The 23,490-nt window shown below is 33.2% G+C and overlaps 1 protein-coding gene across 7 annotated transcripts in view; it reads right to left on the reverse strand.

Moving 5' to 3' along the window:
* Positions 1-961: 961 nt before the first annotated feature.
* STXBP6 (syntaxin binding protein 6) overlaps positions 962-23,490 on the reverse strand; it is an 84,348-nt gene continuing 61,819 nt past the window's right edge. For 6 of the 7 annotated variants that reach the window (XM_042866213.1, XM_042866204.1, XM_042866221.1 and 3 more), the window contains 4 exons: positions 18,517-18,647; positions 16,579-16,744; positions 5,823-5,980; positions 962-3,198 (listed from right to left, as the gene is read on the reverse strand). In XM_042866213.1, the coding sequence (XP_042722147.1) occupies positions 3,175-3,198; positions 5,823-5,980; positions 16,579-16,744; positions 18,517-18,647 (479 nt within the window). In that variant the 3' untranslated portion in view covers positions 962-3,174. Of the gene's footprint in view, positions 3,199-5,822; positions 5,981-14,296; positions 14,350-16,578; positions 16,745-18,516; positions 18,648-23,490 lie in introns of those variants that run through there. The other variant, XM_042866237.1, reaches the window with a different exon arrangement.

Raw genomic sequence — 23,490 nt, forward strand, 5'->3', positions numbered from 1 at the left:
ACAAGATCTCTACCACTGCCGTTCTCTTCCCTGGGCACTGTTTGGCTCACTTGAGCTTAGTGAGATACCTTAGTGAATACCGAATAGTTTTCACTCATCCGCTCACCAGTATAAGTGATTTTTATGAAAAATACTAAGATTCAGAAAAGAGTCAGTGTGGTAAAACTGATTTTAAAAATGATCAAACAATGAACCAAATACACTGAATACATTTACAATAATGAGCTGCATTACACTAGCTGAATTACAATAGGAATTATTAAAAAAAAATGCTCTTCTGATTAATATCTGTTCTGATCCACCAGAGAACTATTTCTTTTACTGCAACTTTCATTCAGCTTGGGCATCATGCATGTATATGATATTGAATAGCAGATAGACGACAAGCATTCTAGCAATATTTTTTTCCTAAAAATGTACTTCAATCATTTGATTATATTTGTCTACACTGCATTTCGAGATTAGGATCTTAGCGCCCCTAAGGTATTAAAAAAAAGTGATAGTGGCAGTCAGTTCATACTTGATATAATTCTACAAGCAGTCCTCATTTTAATATATGGAATTGCTTCTATGTTTATAGAACATCACCCTCATAATTTTGTATTCCCATAGCTCAAGGTGAATTTCTTTTGTAGACTGATGAAAGAAAGAATAACAATTTGTGAGTAAGCATTTTACAGCAAACAGACAAAATTAACAATTATTTTTATCCTATATCTTTTAGGTAGAATAATTACCTGTGTTAAGCAGGGTCTGGAATGTCCTTCTACCTAGCTCCCATTACTTTTAAAAAAAATTTTATTACAGTATTCTTTATAAAAACAGATTTCATCATTCCAGTGAACACTAAAAGAACTATATTTCCAGCAGAACTGAACAAAAAGTGAGAGTAAGATGAAAGAAAGCATTATTTACAAATCATTTGTTTTTCAAGTAGACAACAAAAATAATCCAAGGACAGTTTTGTTTTGACCACATTTGAAGTATTTAATGACAAAAAATTAAAAAAAAAAAAAAATAGGATTTCCAGTAATCACACAAGAGAGCAGGTCCCACTTTTTGTTTTCCCAGAATGGCACAAAATTTCTACATCTCTGAGAACTTTTGAGGAATTGGTTACATAGATACCAGCAACTATTACAATTTTGGTAAATCATAGCAAAACCTACCAACAATTTAGGAACAATTTTTTGTTAATATTTCACATAATGCACAACTACTCTTGACTCAAAAATAGCCTTTTAAGACAGAATTTGCAGCACAGTAGTTTCAAGTCTAACAATGCATTATTTTTTTCCTTGCAGAACTTTAAAAAGATAAACTATTGATGTTGTTACAATTTACAAATACATTCTTTCATGTGAAACACTAACCTGAATTATAGTATACGTTATGTACATCACTATCTAATAATACTATGTTGTATATGCTACAAACTGATTTCCAGGAGGAAATTGCAATGCTATAAGATTTATCTCTGTATGGACATTTATACACCTCTTTTTTTTTTTTTTTTCTTTTTCTTTTTCTACAAACTACCAAATTTAGTAGTTAAATGAACAGCAAGAAGAAGGTGAATACATAAATAACCCCCTTTTCCTTCATTTAGTAACACTAAGTTACTCAGAATTTTGATAGTAAATGGCTTTTTATGGCTGAATAAAAGTCCTGAGTTATGATACATAACACAATACTATTAACTGGAGGATATACAAAAAAATCCTGAAGAACTGCCATTGGGATTAAAGCAGTGTTTTAGAGCAGTTGAACTCACAAAAGATCTGGAACTTAGCAGTGCAACTGTGACCTTCACCTCTTCAGCAGAAATTCATGTAAAAGTCTGAAAATCTATTATATTTCTATCTGAATTTAGAAAATTCTTATCAATTTAATGATGCTAAATCTGTATAAATGATTGTATGGTACTACATAGATGACAAAAAATACACCTTCTGTCAGTTTTCAGTGTTGGGTTAAATGATAAGCATCATTAAAACAGCTTAATTATTTAAAAAATAGATGCACATTTTGAATGTAGCCATAAGAATGTAATGTCTTAAAGTTTTTCTAAAGACAAACATCTTTTTACAACATGAGTATTTCCAAGCCAGAACTTCAGTTACATCAGCTTGTGGTAATTGAAGTATCTTAATTGTGACAGAAGATTTTATCTTTTGTCTAGCACTGCTTGGAGGGCTTCAGATTGTTTAAAGTGTCATTAACAATGGAAATATCTTATTCTACACTGAAAGTGAAAACCAAAGTGCATTCATTTAATGCCAGTTCTCTGGCTCTCCAGTAAGATGAGGACAAATGTTTCTGAAGTGCATTGCTTTTAAAGTGCATGCATCTCCAGAAGATGAAGACTGAAGCTTCTGCTAAAAAATAATATGAGATGTTACTTTACACCAGATTGCTAGACACTGGTTTATTTCTGAGGCACAGCTATATATATAGATTTATCATTTTCTTTTTCCTCAGTTTTGAAACATCACACATACATTCACTGTATGTTTCTTTCATTTTTCTCTTCAAACAATCCATCTGGAAGTTAAAATAGAAATATTCAAAATGCAGCACTGGAAACAGATTCCCCTGTGAAATTCAGATATGCCCTTCAGAATGCTGGTGTTGGTACATGCAAAACTTTCTACACTGGGTAGGCTAAACAAGTTTTCTGTTTCCCAAGGCAGTATTCTCCACCACAGTTAAATCCTCATGTGTTTAATTCCAACACTCATATTCTGCTGATGCTACATAAATTCAAGAAACGTGTATCCCTTCTTTGGATTTTATTTCTGCATGTATGTCTGCACTTAATTAAAATACTCTTCTATGCAATACCAGGGAGGAGTACTGGCAAAGAATATTACTATTTTAATTCGGATCAACTTTGTCATTTGGTCCAGCTCCCTTGTTCACTTTAGCTCCTGTAATAAACAGAAATAGAGGTACAAAGTACTGCAAGATTGTGTTGCAGTATTACAAAAGAGGAACAAAATGTAAGTCAAAAAGGTAGAAAAGCAACATCTTTTCCTGCACGGAAGCTGAAAGAATGCATCTCCACTGAACTGGAATGAAAAAAAAACACACACAAGTCTTCATCTCCTGTAAAAACTGCTCAACCTAGGCTTTTCAGTTTCTTTCGAGAATATTTCAACTTTGGGCAGTATCTCAGCATTTGTGCTTCATTGCAAGCTGAAAAGAAAAAAAAAAGAAAAATGAAATAAAGGATCTATTTGATTTCAGAGCTGTGTTTCCCAGTGTTCTATTCTTTTGCTATACATTATGATGGCTGTATGTATTAGCAAGAGCCCAGAAATAGAGGCACACATGTAATAAAAGTAATACTAAATTATTTAAGTCCAATGTGTAATTCTATACAGGTAATTTTAAGAGTTGTCCAGCAGCTCTGCCATTACATGATGAAAAAAGATTTTCTTTCTGCCTCTGCAATTACTGAATATTTCAATTCCAAGTAATAAAAAATGGACTGAAAGCTGGTAAAAGAGGAATAAAGCAAAGCTAACACGAGATGAAAGCCATATAAAAACTGCAGAAAAACTGATTTTGCCAAAGCACGTAAAGAACTTTGTTTTAAATTTCATATAATATAAAAATGATATCTGTACATAACAGCATGGTACAGAAAGATGAGATGATTGAACCGTCTTCGAAGTTATTTCGAAAGCAAAATCAGTACATGCAGTTAAAATTTCCTAATTTCCTGACAGTGATCAATAAATGACTCAAACTGAAGTGATAGAAACCTTTTATACTCAAGCACTGTTTTTGAAAACTCTGATTTGTAGAGACATACTGGATAAAAATTTCAACATATAAAAAGTACAACCAATGTGTTCTTCTCAACACTCTAAAATCAGAGATTTTTCAGGAAAATTATACTTTAGTAAGCAAATCTGACAGCAAATATTTTTATACAGAATCTCACCTTCTATGCATTCACCAGCATGGGCAATTTTTCAGAGAGAAAGAAGGTTAAAAAACACTATCATGAGGAGAACTTGAGGAGAAACCCTGAACTAAGTTCAAGACTTTAAGTAAGTAAGCCCACTCTGTATGGTACACTGTTTCTAGTGCAAACTAATTTTTTTTTTCTGCCATCAGATGACTAAGATATATTTTAAACAAGCTAGAAAGATCATTCCCATGCCTTGAATCTTCTACCATGTGCATGAGGTTGCATATATATTAAAACAGCCTGAGACATAGCTAAAATGACATCCAGACATGCACAAATTAAGCGGTAAGAGAAATTCTTATTCAGTCATAATACTATAGTGATGAAATTAATTATGGGCTGACAATTTTAATTCTTATTCTTTACTGAAGGCAACCTTTAGCTATTATAAGGCAATCAAAACAAAAACTCTGATTTGCTTAAAAGTGTTCACCATTTCTGCTAAAAATCAAGTCTTCCTAATAAAATACACTGCTGGGTAGCAGTCTTATGCATTTTTGTGAGATAACAGATGCAGAATTGCAGAACTACTGCATACTGCAATATGCAATTCAAGGTTTAGGGAAACAATACAGAAAATATTTTAAGAAAAAATATTGCAAAAAACCATATTACATTTAATAAGACTTATCCTTGAATTCAAAAAAGATGACAACTATTTTTTTGATGGAGTTGTTCTGTGTTCATGAGCGTATAAGAGAGAGATTTGTATAGATCTGAAAGGGAACAATCCAAGATTTCTAGCACTAACATACTAGAAATGTAATACTAATTACTAGAAATGTAATAAAGAATTATACAATTACTGAAGCTAGAAAAGACCACTAAGATAATCTAGTCTGTCAACCCATCACCACTATTGTCCACTGTTCCTCACTGCCACATCCACTTTCCTTCAAAACCTCCAGGGATGGTTGCTTACTCCACCACTTTGCTGAGCAGCCTATTCCAGTGGACTACCACTCTTTGTGAGCAGAAATACTTCCTAATATCCAACTTGTACATCCCTTGGTGCAACTCATCCTAAAGGATTGTTTGGCGCATATACAATAAAGCCAAAAGCCTTTTATCCACCAAGATGTAGGCCAGTTTCTTTCTTTTACCATGAAAACCAGACTCATGCAACAAGTACATAGGTTTTGGAAGCCCAAGGAAGATGTGCTAAAAGCCAAAAATTGTATATTCTTAGTACTAACTAGAATTATACAAGTGCTTTAAAGTGGAGTAATTAATCTGACCAAAAATTCCGTGTCTTAATTTAGCATTAGCTACCTGTACGTCAAACAGGTTACTTTTTTCTAAGTTATAAGTACCTTTTTTTTTTAATTAGTGGGATGGAAATAATTGGATAATACAGCTGTAACTCTTTATCTTAAGGTTTGATCTCTTTTCCAAGGAGTTTGGCTACAGATCTATGCACAGAAGTAGTTACAAAGCAGAAATCACTCAAATAAGGAACAATTACAAAGAATCACAGAATCCTTAGAGTTGGAAGGAACCTCATGTGGTTCACCTGGGCCCACTGCTCAAGCATCTAGATCCCCCTGGATGGCATCCTGTCCTTCTTGTGTGTTGACTGCACCCCACAGCCTGGTATCATCAGAGAACATGGTGAGGGTGCACTCAACCCTACAGGCAGTGTCACTGATGAAGATATTACAGAGTATTCCTCCCAGCACTGACCCTTGAGGGACAGAATTATCTCCAGTGAGTGAGTCAGTGAGAAAGCAAAGAGATCATAAACAATGACTGTCTGCAATTCTTTCAAGACATTCCTCCCTTCTCAATAAAGGAATGTATGACTTTAACTACTGAGAACCTTATTCTACCAAAATCTTACCTTGTGTGCAGTTTCTGCAAACTGCTGAGCACTGTTTTTCAGTTCCTCCGTCTTTTCTTCTGCTCGACCTAGCCTTTCACCACGCTCATTCAAAGCCTGACTTGCCTTCTGTACTGCACTTGTCACACTGTCCGCAGCTGAATGGAGTATGCTGTTTCCTGCAATATCAAAATCAGAACACACACACACATATATATATACACATATGTTTTGCATTAAATTCAAATACTTTCATTTATAATGTTGTAGAGTGAATGCATCACTTGCCACTTCATCAGCTAGTCACATTTTGGTTAGTGGGATTAGTTACGGTATTCAATGAAACCATATTAATTGTAAGCTATAAAAAAATACCATAATACCATACTACAGTGTACTTGGAGAGTAAAAGGAAGCAGTGGACACAGGTTAACTATGAGTTGTTGGTTTTTTTAGCCTCATACTAAATATTATTTAGTATATACTACATATATTTTACGTAATATACTACATATTATTTCAGAAACTTACTCTAATAAATCCGTTACAGACTACAAAGGTACAGCTTCTTTCAAACAGTCTCATCTTAACATAGAGTAACTTTTTTTTGAAACAGTCACACTGTTCCACAGAATAATAAAATGGTTTAGGTTGGAAGGGACCTTTAAGATCATCTAGTTCTGCTATTGTCAGGGATATCTCCCTCTAGACCAGCTTGCTCAAAGCCCTGTCCAGCCTGGTCTTGAACGGGAGGGAGCATCCACAACCTCATTGGGCAACATGTTTCAGTGTTTCATCACCTTCATAGTAAATAATTTCTTCCTAATATATAGTCTGAATCTACCCATTTCTAGTTTAAAACCTTTTCTCCTCGTCCTGTTGCTACCTGCCCTTGCAGAAAGTTTTTCCACAGCTTTTCTGTAGGCCCCCTTCAGGAATTAGAAGGCTACTATAAGGTCTCCTCAGATCCTTCTCTTCTCCAGGTTGAAAAGCCACAGCTCTCTCACAGCCTGTCCTTCCAAGGAGGTGCTCCAGCCCTCTGTCCACCTTCAAAGCCCTCCTTTGGACCCGTTCTAACAGCTCCATATCCTTCTTGTATTGGAGGCTCCAGAATTGGACACAATACTCCAGGTGGGCTCTCACGAGAGCAAAGGGGCAGAATCACCTTCCTTGCCATGCTGGTCACACTTCTTATGATGCAAGCCAGGATACTGTTCTCCTTCTGGGCTGCAAGCACACATTGCTGGCTCATATTGAATAACTGATAGATTAACACTCCCAGATCCTTCTCTTCAGGGCTGTTCTCAAGCCATTCTCCATCCAACACATATCTATGCTTGAGATCTATTTACCACTGAATGATGCTTCTTATAAATTCAACCACTTTCTTCAATATTAAATAATCATCCTAATCAACCTCCATGTACAAGTCCATCCTAACACTATTGCTACAGTCATTTAATGTCACACTAATATACCTTCATACTTTGTCCATGTGAAATACGAGTCATGATTTCATGAGACAACATACTGAATTTAACTGATCATATTTAAAGTTACAGCAAGCCCTTAAGATTTATTTAATTATTAAATAATTAATTATTATTAATTAAAGCCTTTAGCTGTTAATTAATTTATCTTTTTCTTCTCTAGAATACTGTGTAGCTGTTTCTTCAAGTTTTTGACAGAAAAACTCCTGTGAATTTCTCCTCTTTGTTTACCATTTCTAAACATTCACTCCAGTTGCTATGTTTTATACACTGCTTCTAAACAGAAGAGCTTACTCTTTTTTGTGGAGGAATTGCTGAAGAATGTTTATGATATGTACTACATTACAAACTGAAAACTGCTCACACAGTGTTGTACATTTTAAGTATGAACTAGTATGTATTAAAATACACATGACAAAAATGTGCATTCTATTCTTTTACCTTTTCAGCAAAAGGACTAGTAAAATATCAGCCAAATTCCCCAAGTTGTTGGTATGAAAATTCTGTAATGTCTTCCAATAGAACTGCAAAAGCTTTAAAATTTAATCTACATTACAATAATTACTTATCTAGACATCTACAAAGTCACTGTGAGAGACAGAAAATCAATACAGGTAGAGTAGGTAGAGTATTAACGACTGGGCACATCATAACTGCTAGTTTTCTGAACTGCCTCTGAATATTGTATTCACACAGTTTCTTCACAGCATTAAACATAAATATATAACATTTAAATTCTTTATGCTGGTAAAGGTATAAAATTAGCTCAACAGCAATTTGAACATTCAAATCGAAAATTGAGCAGCATAGTAAATTTTTGTTATAACAGAGTTTGCTGTTCTTGGACATACAAAGACAACTTTAAATCAACACAAACCAACTGCCTTTACTATTAATCTGAGGGATATGACTACTTAAGAATAATAACAGAATAACAAATAAAACCCAAACACTACATTGAATGATTATTTTGCTACTAGTTTCACTAGGAAAATCAAGAACAAAAGATTCATTGAGTCTAACCATGAAGATAATACCTTTTTCCTTAGAAACAGCAAACAAACACTCAGTAGCGAAACCAGAGTTTGTTTCAGATAGCCTATGAAACAACAGTGCAAACTACACACATATAAACTCTTTGGAAAAATAGCAACCTTGCAATTTTAATTAACTAAACCAGAACTATTATCACAAAATGAAGATATGGAAGAGACCCAACAATCTACCATATGCTGACTTGTGGAAGATGAATCATAATAGAAATACCAATCTGAGACCTCCTGATAACACATCTATCAAAACTGCTAATGCTACACACATTAGTAATTAAAAATTAAATATGTATAAGATATAGAACATTGGCAGAATTCTTCGTTTTCGCACAGAACAAAGGAGCAGCATTTATAAAAGAAAATTGGTACTATAACTAAAGACATGAGTATCTAAGAATATTGTGAGCTGCCATTTGTTAAGACATAAGTGGAACTTCATCTTTTCCAGCAGTCTCTGTTTAGCCTCTGAGAAGTCTGGTTATAAAATCAATCAAATCACTTTGTATGTTTTCTTACTTCAGTGTTTCTCAGTCAGTTGCTACTTTGTTCATAGCTTGCTTGTTTAAAGCCAGTTCCACTAATTTTTCTTGGAAGCTTATTTTGGCTTTTGTTCAGGTCATATTTCCTGTAAACAGGCATACTAAGCAATACTGCATTGGAAATAATTTCCTTTTTTTTTTTTTTTTTTTTTTTTTTTTGGTGGTGGTGGTGGTGGTGGAGTGATTTAAGGCCTCTTGTACCTCTTGTACAAATCAGTGCTGGTTTTCTGGGATAAGACTTTTTAAAAGCTCTCAACTCTGCCTGTTGCTTTGTGCAGACAGAAAACTTCCACTGAATTCAAGTGAAGCAAAGTAAATGGAGAATTTCATAAAACTCATAATCAACTAAAGCCTTAAAACTTGTTGGAGAATAGGAGTTAACAGATTGCTGACCTGAAATGTAGGCAAACAAACAAACAAACAATCCTATACTGTATATGAGCAACACAGAAACTCATATCTCAGTAGTCTACTGAATTCCATCAGTTTATTTCTAGAGCATGTGTAGGTGGTTCCTGATATGATTGACTATGCTTTGTTCTTACATTAGTATCTCTAAATAGTAACATTTGTACTACATTGACCAGACAAGCATTCCTATGAACTGAATTCCTATCACATAAAATTCTTCCTATAAGCTGCAAAACTTTCAAGCTGCTGTAAAGGAATTAATTACCAACATTCCAAATTTTTGGACAAGTTAGTTCTGTGACTGAACACCAAAACTGCCTGAACTGCACCTACTAAGAAGAAAATAATTAAATTCATTTCAACCAACTGATGTCTACAGAACCACTTAAAAAAAATAAATAAAGTAAACAAGTAGACATGCAAAAACTGTCGTTAACTTTTTTGCCCTTCCTCTTTATAAAGATTTCATGACTTCTGATGATCTTCAGGTCAGATGCAGAATCTGCTCAAAATAAAGCTTTCAACAACTCACATAAAGTCTTCTTGGGAAAGATTTTCTAACACTTGCAAGAGGAGAAAAACATCACCAAAAAACTGGTATGGATGAACTGATGTTCTCAAATAAACATGAACAGAGAGCAGAAAAATTTCCATATTTTACAATTTTGTGAAACTGCGCTTTTATTAAGTGCAAACACACAGCTTTTTATTTTTATTTTTTTTTAACCTTGTAGTACTTGCTGACTTACAAAGTGGAGCAAATAAATACTGCCAGATAACATAGGAAAAATATGCATTCAGATTGAGTATGATTTAAAGGAGCAGATTAATGTTAATTTCTAATATTAGCAAAATGTGTACATTTATGTCAATTTCCATATGAAACTATCAAGAAGGATACCGGGTTTAGTTCAGTATTTTTCAACAGAAAATTTGCTATTATATACACAGAAACATACTACAAATTTATTTTCAGTTGCTCAAATGATTGGCTTAAATTGGTAGTTATTAATACAGCTTTTTCTATGATATTTTGTCTTATCTGAAATTGTCTTCTCATCTGAAAAGGAATTGAACATTCAGATTTTCAAATCAATTAATAGCTACGCAGTTCAGTAATCCTTTTTTTAAATTTTACTTCATTTTATTTTATTAAGCAAATCAGACATTTTGTTTTGATTTTTTGCTGCAGAACTTAAACTTCTGGAATTAAACTCCTCTTTTTCCTTAGAAAATTCAGTTAGTGACTTTTGTAATTATATATAATGTGTCAGATCCAAAGGTGCAGAAGCAGTGGAAGGGCAGCAGCCTTTGTATGAGTGCGTTAGACCAGTTATCCTGGAGGATTTACTTCCTGATGAAGAGACAATGAAGAAACAACATCTTCCAGGAAGCACTAAAGCTTCATTTTTAGGTTTTGATTGTTATGATCACAAAGTATTTCAGAGAATGCATTAAAAAGTTCATTCTTAATCTAGTACTGTGTTCTTAATACACAGTACCTGAAAGATATACAGAGTCTATCATCAATCACCATGGAAATCGATCAATTTAAAGAACTAATTTTTGTCCTGAGATACCATTAGTGTTTCCATGACCCGTTTTAACATACATTCATAAAAATTTCATCACATTCTCTATTAACCATGCAAAAAATATTTCATTTCAACCCAAATTTTTATATGTACAGCAGTGGTAAGACTTTACAGTCATTGATTTGTAAACACAGGCATTCAATTTTTAATTGTGCGTGTATTTAGCCATTATCTTCTGTTCTGAGAAGGAAATAACTGTGAATACTTATAGTAATTAAGAAGGTCTTTCTATTACATCAAAACAACTTATTTCTTTTTAAGAAAATAAGCTATATATGCTTCCTATTGATCTGCAATAAAACTGGACTTGCATTACTAAATAAAGTAAGGTTAAAAGAGTAACAGCAAATAGTTTAAATTCACGAACAAGACCAACTGTAACACGACATATCTACTCTTTCTGCCCATGCATACTATTTTCACTACTATATATTGAAGTCACTAAAAGTTCAACATAAATTTGGAAACAGCGATTATAATTGAAAAGAATGACTTTATCTTCACTATTTCATGTTTTGTTACCTGTCTGTGAACTCATCATCCAGGAACAAAGGCCATTGCACCATTAAAATATCCAATAAAAAATGAAGGTCTTGAGAGAGATAAATATGCTGAAAAATTAAAATTTCAGTTAAGAAATAATTCCCCTTTCCCAAAGAAGCTGTATCTAAATTCTTCACTGTGGCTTGCAAAATCTTAGGCATAAAAACACTGGACTGTCTTATACTACTCTTGACGATTTTCTTGGTAGAAAGCTCTTAATTTCCGTGAAAACTGTTTCCAAGATTAGCCGCACCTTTGCAGGTTCCCTATACTACAACTGGACTTTTCCATTGTCTTCCTTGAATCTGCAGTGGTAAGTTCTAAGTTCACAGCCAGAAAATTCATATTAAACAAAAGGCCAAAGCCTGAACAGAAAACAATTTTCAGGCAGATCAGTATCTAAGCAAACACACGGATGTTCAGCTGCAGGTGGCAGTGCCAGCACAAAGGTGTCAGATTTCACATCTTTTATCTTGCACCAATCATACAACACCAAAAGCTCTGTGCTCTCAAGTCACATATTGATGTTTTCACCATTGTAAAAATCCGACTCTGCATGGGAAAGTAGCGTAAGTATCAGAATAAGAGTTAATCTCAAATTAAGAATTATTACATTAGTTTCCACAGTTTTGATGTGGGGTAGGTAACTTCTTTTACTTACTTTAAAAAAAAATCTTTTACTACTCTTTAATGCCAGTGATGGTTCAAAGTAGCTTTGAATAGAAAAACACAGATAAATATTGCGTGCCATTTTGAAATGCAGAGATTTTTAGATACAACCAATCGCATTTCATACATGCATCTAATTCAGTATTATGTCCAAAGTATATAATTAAAAAAAATAAATAAATAAAATGAGTTGAAGTTCACAGTGTATTAAGAGGAATCTGTATGATTCCTGCAGGGTGGCACGGGAAATCTGAAGGGTATTATTGATACCCTTCAAGTCAGAATGGCAATGACTTCCCTAAGTGCAAATTTAAGTCAACACTTGAGAGGACTCCAAATTCCTGTTGAAATCCATAGTTAGCTATAAAGCATTATTTTAACATTAGTTCTTTAGAGGGAGGGAAGGGGAGGAGATGGAGATAAAAGACACTGTTTATATAGGTGCACGCACATGTTTAAACTGAGGCCTTCCCAAAAATCAAAGAAGTCTTTTGATGTTATATCTTGTCAGTGGTCTGGCAGTGGAGAGGATATGGAAAATGCTGTGTAAATTCATCAATTACATATCTTTTCAACGAAGAAACATTTCAAAAGGAATACAGAGATTAGACCAATGACTGTACTAGATTAGTTCATAGTCTGATAGCAGTACAAGATTTACCAGGATTAATAGTTATAAATGGTCTTACAGTATTTTGGACCAACTGCTAATTCACACCTTCAAAAATAGGAAAGCTAAGTATTTTTAGGAATTGTTATTTCAGATTTCATCAGTCTCTGCCCCTGGAAATCAAAGCAGTGATGCCTCCCTATCAAACCTCCTCTCCCTCAAGATGTCAGGTTCCATCAGCTGCACAGAAGAAATACAATGCATTAAGTCTACACTGAGTGAGGGTTATGCAAAGGCAATCTGTTTTGAATTTTATGAGTTTATATACTTTGAAGACAAAGACATAAAATCAACAAATTGTATCCTAGGAGAATTACCGTCATAGCAAACTGAGCACTCTGAAATGGCCATCAAATTAATTTCTCTTCAGCAATTTTCCTTAGGCATGTACAGCAAATATCAACTCCCAGGAATACTGCAATAATGTTACAAAGTTCTTATCAATAACACCATTAGTTTGTGAGTCTGTGCAGTTATACTTCATTTGAAATATAGCAACATTTTACAGCTGGAGTATATGATATCTCGTGTTCACTGAATTGCAGCAGTGGAACCACACAAGATTATTGTTGTAGATTTCTATTGTGATTGACATTCAGAAACTGATTTCTCTGTCAATTCTACTTTCATAAGCTGCTCATTTTCTTCCACAGAAGTATTTTTCAGGTGGAACTTTAATTAAAAAAACAAACAAACAAACTCCAACCAACAGTATAGAAACTTGCAAGCAACAACAGAAAATAATTTAAATTTGAATGCAGTTTCTTAGGAAAAAAACACAAAAGCGAAACAAAAGCAGAGACATAGACACGCAAAATACAAATAAGCATAGGGCTCAGAAGTGATGGAATGCACTACTAGCGCTATATAGCAGTTCAGTAGGCCAACTGTATTTTATTTACCAAGGAAAGAAAAAGTGCAAGTAAGAAAACAGAACTGTCACAGTGGATCAGGCTAGTGCTTTGACTACTGCTTTATCTACCAGTATGCATTACTGCCTTCTCAAGGGGCCTTACTACAACAATAGGTAAACTGGAATGAATACACATAATGAAGCCTTCTCCTAAGGCTCAATACTTATTACTTTTCTTGACCAGCAGAACAAGTGCTTCCAGACGTTGTACATTATTACTTACAGATGAAATTAATCATTATTTTATTAATCCTTTCAGTATTTTTACATGAGCACCACATTAAATGATTTGCCAAAGCTATTTTTTCTTTTCTAACCTCAGACTCTGTCTTAATCTTACTTATTAAAAATAAATGTTAAATTTAAAAGGATCAGATACTGTTTATAATTTTTCAACAGTTACATTCAGAAACTTTGTTATCTTCTAAGGTTCAATATCATCATATAGTTCAGATGCCCCACCTTTCTCTGCTGAAATGAAAAGTTTAGCAAAAGTTGCAGAAATTAGAAAAATACCGAAATCAGAAATCATCAGTTAAAAACTAGAAAATACATTGCACAAATATGAAAAGTAAAATTGACAAATCATTGATGCATTTCTTAAAAAAATTACCTTCTATGTTTCCAGTGTACTTCTGTTGATGTTTTTAAACACTGGCATCGATGCTGGGACAGGATGTTACCACATTGAGGATCAGATACAAAGAAAGGAATTCTTAACTTGAATCAATTCCTTATTACTCTTTTTCTTACTCTTTTCCAAACTGAGAAATTTAAACTTAGTTTTATACTCGAATATATTCATATAAATCAGGACAAATCCAAGTTAGTATTTTCAATCTAAACTAATACAAATAAAAGTCTACTGACCAGAAAATTTACTATTATTAATTAGATGAAAAACACAGAATTACATTCTGGCTCAGTTATTTCAAAATAACAAAATACTATCAAAAACAAGTGATAGATTTTTTTTAATACATAGATAAATTTTATCACAGTACTTTCACTTTAATTCAGAGTAATAGAATTAATTTACATGTGCAAGTCTGTAAGGGTCACATGCTCAAGAACACAGTTTTTAAGTGACTATCAGTTAAGAAATGAAAGCAGTAACTATCAGATATTTGAAAGAAAAGGGGCCTTCCCATCCTAATTCTTAATTTCACGTGTCTTCTAAAGTCATTCATTCAGCTTGAACAGTAAGAAAGAAACCAATACACATTTACTCAGTTTCAAATGACTTATTCCACCATATACCACTCATGAGCATCTCTTCTAATGCATAAAGGTATCCAGATAACACCAACAAAGTATTTTGTATTAAAGCTGACAGTTACTAACAAACTGCAAAACTTCTGTGAAATCTACATTCTGAAACTTCCAGTCTCCAACTGGCTTTCTAAAATAGGACAGAAAAACTGAATTCAAATTGTCTTTTTTCATGTAGAAATTTCATCCTCATAATTAAACCCAAAGAATTAATGAAAACATCATGAAGTCCTATTCCTTGATATCTGAAGCTGAGTCAATAGCTTACAAAAAAAGAAACTCATTACCATTTCACACTGGCAATATATTCTTAGAGAAGAGTGATCCACTAATAATTTTTGTCAGTTGTCCTAGAGAAAAGGTTACACAGGCGAAGATATAATTTATTTGGGTTCTAGGGATATTTTAATTAATTTGACAGAATAACTACAGATTATAGGACAAAGCTTTAAAAAAGCAAACAAACAAACAAAAAAAAAAAATTGCAAGATCATCACCTTACTTCCACTTGTCTTCCTTCCTTCTGCAGTTCTAGTATGTGTCTGAAGGTGGCAGCAATTGTTTATCATTACAGGCTCGGAATTCAGGTTTGTTTTTGTTTAGTTTTGTTACTTACTAACAATTTGTGTAACACAACAATACCTCAGATTAGATGCATTCCAGTGTCACTACCAGCACATTAGAAACGTACAGAACTGAAAAGCATTTCCTACTATAATAAGTAATAATAATAAAAAAAGACAACTCTCTCCTCCTGCCTTTCTTTTCTTCTACAAAGCATTATCTAGAAACCTCATGTAAGGCACAGATAGGTCTCTTCCCTCAAGAGAGGAACTTGAAATATTTAATACAAGATAACACTGGGAGGAATCTTATACTTACAGTCTTTCCAAATTTGAATATGCTCTTTGTTCTAGGAATTAGCACCCAAAGCTTTCACTTGATCACATTATCACTATACTTAATATCACAGTCATTTGTTTATTTTTACTCAGTGCGGGAAGAATGTTCCCACTAGATACATACATTTTGAAGTTTTAAATATAATGTAAACCAAAAGCTTTTGAAAATGATGGGAAGATTAGTGAAATAGGAAGAAAGGAAGCTTTACTTTTTTTTTTTTTTTTTTTTTTTTTTTTTTTAACCTGATGTCCCCTCTAGGATACAAATGAATTGTGAAATGTAACAAACATCTTCACAGATTTCTGCCAAAATCAAATTAAAGGAGTTGACCTCAGTGATGCTTATGGGTCCTTTCCAACTCAGGATATTCTATGAAATTTCAAAATCCATATAGGAAATTTAGTAATAAACACTTTTGGGCACGCTTGTATGAATTTATATTGTAGAGAAGTCCTCTGCTGCTGTGGGTAGAAAGAAGGTACTCTCAGAAGATGAGTAGTGAATACTACCTCTTAAACTAAATATTTGAGAAACAAAGACACTGGAAGAATTTGAAGGGATGTTTGATGGTGAAACCTACAATTTAATTACTGTTAGATTAGCATATTCAGACTCATGATATCAAAGTATAAATAAGCACATTTAAGCACAGAATAAGTCACATGCAAACCATTGTTTCATGTCCACATGCTCAGAATACTCCAGTTGCAATTGACTTACCTCCAATAATTTTAGACTGGCAGTTGATAAATTCTGGCTTCTTGTCTGTAAGATATCGCTGACATGTGTGATGAAGAATCTGAAAGAATGTGCATTTTTCTGAAGCAGTGCTTGCTACCCATTGGTCAAAAGCATTTTCAAATACTAAATCAAATTCTGGCGAATCCTAGAAGAAAGAATACGCAACTGTTATTCCAGTTTCATGAATGATTTGAAAAAAATGATTTTGGAAAAAAAAATTAAAAAGCAATTATGTTGGAAAAAACAAACAAACAAACAAAAAAAACCCGTGAAGATCATGTAACTTCATATCACCCCAGCATTATTTTTTCTCCTGTATATTGCTGATAAAAACACATGCGGGAATTATTTTCTTTTGTATTTTTAATGAGGAATATTCAGCTAAGAAAAGAAATACCTGAAGACAAGAATATTTTAGATCAAATTATTAGAAGTTGGAATCTGTTAAGAAATTCTTCTTAACTACAGGTATGTAGCTACTTTTACCTTCTATATTAACACAAGGATTTTTGTTTAAATATGTTTGGCCGTTCAGTCTAAAATATATTCTCATGCTGCATTACAGTAAATATGGTTCTGGTTTCTATATTTACCCAAAGAAAGAAACAGAAAGCACTAGTCATTGTATTTAATTTATTACCATAGTGTTGTATAGATCTCAGGATAACAAGAACAAAAAATCACTTTCAGAACCAAGTAACCTCCAGCTCTGTACCTTGCAACAGCTGCCAAAATAGATGGATTCTATGAAAGCTGTGATGCTATACACTTAGCAATATTTGCTAAAAATCATTTTGTAAACTAATCCAGTAAATATTATTTTGAATCAATGACACTGAACTATAGAAAAATAAGTCTGAAAGGAATGTCTAAGCTGAAGAACTTGATAGGACTTTGACATTGAATGTATCTCCAGATGCTATTTACAGAGTTCTTTTGCAGATTATGTGAAATATCTGTATCTATATCCGTATCTATGTCGTTATTCTCATTTTCACCATCCCTCTTATCCAAATAAAATTTTGCTTCCTGCTTTTCACTTAGCAGTGGCCCAAGAACTTAATATTTGTTAGCAGGACTGTACTAAATTTGGTGCACCACTAAGATGCTTATTTGTTTGATCAGAGCACAACCCTGAAGAAACCAAGTGCAGTTAACCATGAACATTCTGCTGTACAATGAACGCAGTAAATAATTTTGTTATCACACAGTATTAGTCACATTGCTACCTTCTAATTTTGCTGTTTGACTACTGAAGATTTGCATTTATAAACACGTTAGTACAATTTTTCCCCAAGAATTCAAGTCAGACTGCACATTCCACATTAAAAAAACATGTAGGCAAAAATTCTGGAAACAATTCCAAAACTACTGAGTGGGTTTTTTGTTTGTTTGATTGATTTTTGTTTTAAATCAGTGGTCATGTGACACTGGCAGCAAAGGTACACTACAGCCCTTTGTGGATAATCAGGGTGTAGGAATCTGAGGATCTGACTGTCCTGGGAAAAGGTTCACAGTATTTCCAGAAACTTGAACCTCAGTAACCCCTCCTTTCTTTGTTTCTACTTACCGGCCTTACAACACAGCTGCATGCCAAAATGGAACCCAAGAGGCTTATAGTTGAAGACAAGACAAACACAGCTCTTATTTTTCTCTTTAAAAGAAAAGACAAAGCAGGGAAAAGGGTACAGGAGACAAGAGGGAAAAAAGAAGATATCTGCTTACGAGCTTTGGCCTCCTCTTGTCTTTCCCATTAAAATCTATTTTATGTACTCCACCAAATAATTTCTTGTTTGAGAATTTGCACTTAAACCTGTCTCTTATCTTTCCATTTGCCTTTTGAATAATGAAAGACGCTTGTTCCAAAAATCAGTTGTAAGACCTCAGTTTCCATTTTCTAGAACTGTTCAAACTTACCTGATTAGGATCAATACCGTTGACCTGGCGAAGCTGCTCAAGCATCCACTGTGTTCTCCTAACAAACGATGTAGACCCTTCAAATTGCTTGACCTTTGTAATAGTTGCTTGAGCTGGTTTTTTGTTTGTCACTAAACACATAAAAGAAAAAACATGCAACAGTAATGGGCTGAATTTTTCAGAAACGTTCTGTTTAGTTCAATATATCAGGTTAATGGTTCTGTAATAACATATATATATATATAAATTCTATAAGGTCCCCCAAAATTAAAAACATACTGCTAATTCTGACAGTAGAAAACATTCTCTTTCGTAGATAACTTAGTGAGAAGTATATTCCTTATGAAAGATGACACAATGCCAAACAGCTGTTATATAACTCAAAATTAGGTACATTTCAGCTCATGACAGGTTAAGTTGCCAACAGCTTATGAAAACCAGAATGAAAAGTAAGCTCTTTACTTCTGAATTTTTACAGACAATTTAGCATTTTCATTTTCCCATCCTAAGTAGCCATAGTTTCTCAAATACAGCTTGTTATTCATTTATCTCATCATTCATTTTTTTCTTTTAGATAAGAGAACTAACGCAGCAATGGCATGCAAGCATAATTTCATATATTACTTTAATTTTATTTAACTGTTACTTTGAACTGATTTCCACGCTGACAATTGACTGAAAAAAAAACCCATACAGGTTTCTCTAGTCTTTTTAAAACATGCCAACACCTATGACATTCAGTTCCCAGTTTACATTCAACAGACTCAAAAGTATATGCGCTTAGTGCACCAAGAAAATAAAACCACAAAACCACAAAGAATCTGTGGAAAACATAAAAATCAAGAAATTAAAAACATTCCATCTTTTCTCCTCAAATAATAGGTACCATAAATAAGAACAATCTTACATATTCCAAATAAAACATATGTTAAAAAAATCCCAATATCATAGAATATAGTTCTGCTTTTGGAAATAAAGAGAAAGTTAATATTAAATAGTAAAGATTGCACATCCTTAACTCATCATTAAGTATTCAAAAAGTTAACGCTAATTTCTCAACAGCAGGCAAAATATGGTCTTACAATAGACTTTTTCTGTAAACAAATAGATTTTTGTGAATATAATTACACATTTTCAATTCTTACAAGAAATTTTAAATCAATTTTAGGCACTTAATACAATCATATTCACTACTATATTCATATTATTTATCTGTTGCTGTTTTATGTTATTTTCAAAACACATTTCTATTTCCAGTGAAAAGATGATTTCTAGAAGCACTGTACTGCACAGTCTACTAAAATTGGTCTGTCACTCATTTTTTCAGAATAAAACATATTTCTGTTCATTTTATATGATCCTCCATAAAGAGTAGCATTGGGAATGGCCACTTTTATCTTGGCTTTCAAATGTTGGCAGTTAAAAAAGACTTTTTAAGTAATCAAGTCAATAGTAAGATTAACTCTTTTTGTATACTTCTGTTACCCACATTCTCAGGAAAACTAACAAGACAAATCTGAAGGTATATACTGCATAAACTTTTGTACTCAGAGGACATATATACTGTAAATGTTGATGTAGTGATCAACATTCCACAGAATTAAAAAAGCTAACATTGTTTTTCAGGATGAAAGTTTACTATTGCACAGGTCAGTGACTTGATGTTAAAGGTACTTTAGAATGGAATAGCAAATTCATATTAATATGAAAAAATCTTTTTAATATCTCAGAAGTATTCTTTTAAATTGAGACTGTGGATGTAAAAGCCCAAGAATCTTCATGAGAACTTGTTTTTAGAAAGAAATTCACTTTCATGAAAAATTCAGTAGGTTAAAAAAAAATTAGATATTAACATTTCACATAACAGATAACTGTTTATATGGAATTACTTCAGACTAGAAAACACAGCTGGATTCAGTATATTGACTGGACTATTCATGAGAATATAATTAACATTTTTAATATATATATATTATATGTATATTTTTATATATTATATATAGAACAGAAGTCTCTTAGTCAACAGCCGAAAACATTGTCAGATCTTAAAGAGAGGAAATCAGTGTAGTATACCAGAAAGGTAGTAGCAAAATTAGATAAGAGCTATTGAAATGCAAAAACTAGAAGTGAGATAAGTATTAAATATCAGTTGATTTCTCAATGGTCTGTATGTTCAATTGGACCACTATGACTTAAAGAAAAAGTTACCATGAGGGGTTCAGTGACTTCAAGCTGTACTGGAATATTTTTCTGCAAGAAAAACAGCTCAATTGAGCTGCAAAAAGCAAAGCCTAACAATTAAACAAAACAGAGATGACAGGCACCATACCTGTACTTACATTGTACAGACAGATTCTGCTTTTACTGCAAGTTTTCAAGACCATGAAGTAGAAAACAAACAGTATTACATGAGCACAACACAAACTGTGGTCACTAGCTTTCTAAATTAATCCTTTTTGATATTTACTCACATCTTTTTGTCAACACCTGTGTTAATTTTGGCAAATTGAATTCACTGGGCTCAGTTCCACTTATCTTCTACACAAGGCTGACAGAAGAAAGCTATCTAAAAGTGGCCTTAATTTTAGCATCCCTGCGGTATTATCTTTCTAAAGAGATCATGCAATATTGTACTGCTGAATTACCCACTTGTTAAAAGAAAAAACTGTGCATACAATATGTAAGGCACATGTAGGATTAATGCTAGCAGTACTGCAAAACAAAACATTCAAAAATTGGAAGAACTAGACAAAACAATTACTTATGTGTGATGAAATGGTATTTTTTTTCCTTCAGAATCTCATGGATAATTGATTATGAGGCTTACTTTGAGCCTAAACTTGATTTCAACCAACTGCTCTGAAGGATTCTACGTGATATACTTTCTAGTGCTTTTGAAAACAGAGGTCATTTACTATTTCAAGAAGAAATATCAGTTTTACAGACTTGATGGTGAGACGCAGGATGTAAAAACTCCATAGATTGCTCAGTTAATACATATTTACTATTTGAATAATCTAATTATTTACATTTCTCTACATAGCCCTTTTAACAATGAACAGATTTTCCTTCAACTTTTCAGTGAAAGCCTATTCTTCAGCTACTCTCAACAATTCCTCTTAGAAATAAACAGTTTAAAAAAAAAAACAAAAAAAAACCAACTTGATTAGATGACTGGTTCTATATCATCCATACAGTCAGCCTTGAAGAGGCTTTGTCATACGGAAGAATTTACAGCACTCTTAAGCATCTCAGTCATTGCTTTAAATAGAAACACAGCCTGAAGTCAGGAGCTGTGACACTCCTGGAATACTGGCAGTTCTCCCTTTAGGTCTCTCACTTGTAGTTACTGTGTGCAATGAAACAGACCTAGTTGCATTATACCTTCTTTATCTAGGTATTTAAGGAAAAGAATGGGATTTCTAGAACATTCTAAAAGCAGGTACCCAAAAGAATACCAAATATGCTTTAAAAATCTTCATTTATCCCATAACAGGTTGACAGTAGTGTGGCAGTCATCAAAGACAGTCATTAAAGATGCTCCAGATTCTCAGACTCCCTGGCATCTGGAAGAGCAATGCTCACCAGCTGCCTTGCAGAGAAGCCACAGAGTATGCCTTAAATTGCAAATATAAGAAGGAAAAAATTGGAAGCAATTACATTCTTCCTGACAAGACATGCAGACATATTTACTGAATTTGTCACAATCTTTATCTACCTTAATAAAAGACTGTACTTTTAGTATGTTTTTTGTATGCTTTTTGTACTTTTAGTATGTACTTTTTAGTATGTAATTTTAGTCATGTTTTGATTTTAGTGATTTTTCATTCTGTGCTTGATTTTTTTTCTAACAGAACATTAATCCTTCAAAATATGAAGTTGTAACGTGCACAAAGAACTCGTATTAGATATTATTAGATTCAGTAAAATAGATTTATTTATACATTTAATTGAAGGGAACATACATTTATTAGTAAATTAAGAAAATGTCTGAGAAGTCAACTTACAGCAATTAATGATGGAACAAATTAAGGGCTATTTTACTTAAAACAAACAAACAAACAAAATACACAACAAAACAAATAGAAAAGAAACCAAACATGCAGATGAAAACACAGCACTAGATTAACAAATAATCAAAAAGCAAAGAGCCAGAAAGAGCATTACTTCCGAAACTAAAGACACTACCATTTTGCATCACAAATAAAAATACATCACAGCGTTGTTTCAAAGACAGGTGAAATTTAAGAGGGATGCCTTTAAGTGAAATAATTTTTCAAAAGCAAATTAGAAAATAAGAGGCAGAAAGAATTAACTTTAAATCCCTCTGTGAGAAAGCCAAGAAAGTCACTGTTTTAAAGATTTGAAGAACTTTGAAACACTTATTTGAAATCCAGACATAAGTTAGAATTCTGTACAACAGGTGGCTGGAATCTTAAGCAACTAATCAATATAGCTTTTCACACTGAAAGCTAAGGGAGATGAAACTAATGGTCTAAATTCATTTCATCTGCAGTCCAGAATTCTTTTTTTTTTTTTTGGTCAACTTTCTAAAATATCTTTTCATGTCTATCCTGTATGGAAACAGCAAAATATCATGAAGTGATAACTGTTTAAATATTTACGTTGAAATATTTGGCCTTGAGATAAAGTCTTAAGCAACATCTGTGCTTGAAGTCTTGATTCTGGATATCTGAGTTCAGTTTTGAATTGTCTTTAAATTTGGATTACTACGTATGCTAAATGACTTTTAAACTCTTTAAGTAATTAGTACTCATAGGACGAATGGTTTTTTTGCCTCACAAAATTTGCAATCATATTGTAGCATGTATCTAAAATCCTTAGTGACTGAAATAACAACTGAAGGGATCACAGAATCACAGAATTGTAGGGGTTGGAAGGGACCTCCAGAGATCATCGAGTCCAACCCCCCTGCCAAAGCAGGTTCCCTACACCAGGTCGCACAGGTAGGCA

Source organism: Lagopus leucura, unplaced genomic scaffold (assembly GCF_019238085.1).
Source record: "Lagopus leucura isolate 7727_CA_CO unplaced genomic scaffold, USGS_WTPT01 Super-Scaffold_1, whole genome shotgun sequence".
In the NCBI taxonomy this organism is placed as follows: domain Eukaryota; kingdom Metazoa; phylum Chordata; class Aves; order Galliformes; family Phasianidae; genus Lagopus; species Lagopus leucura.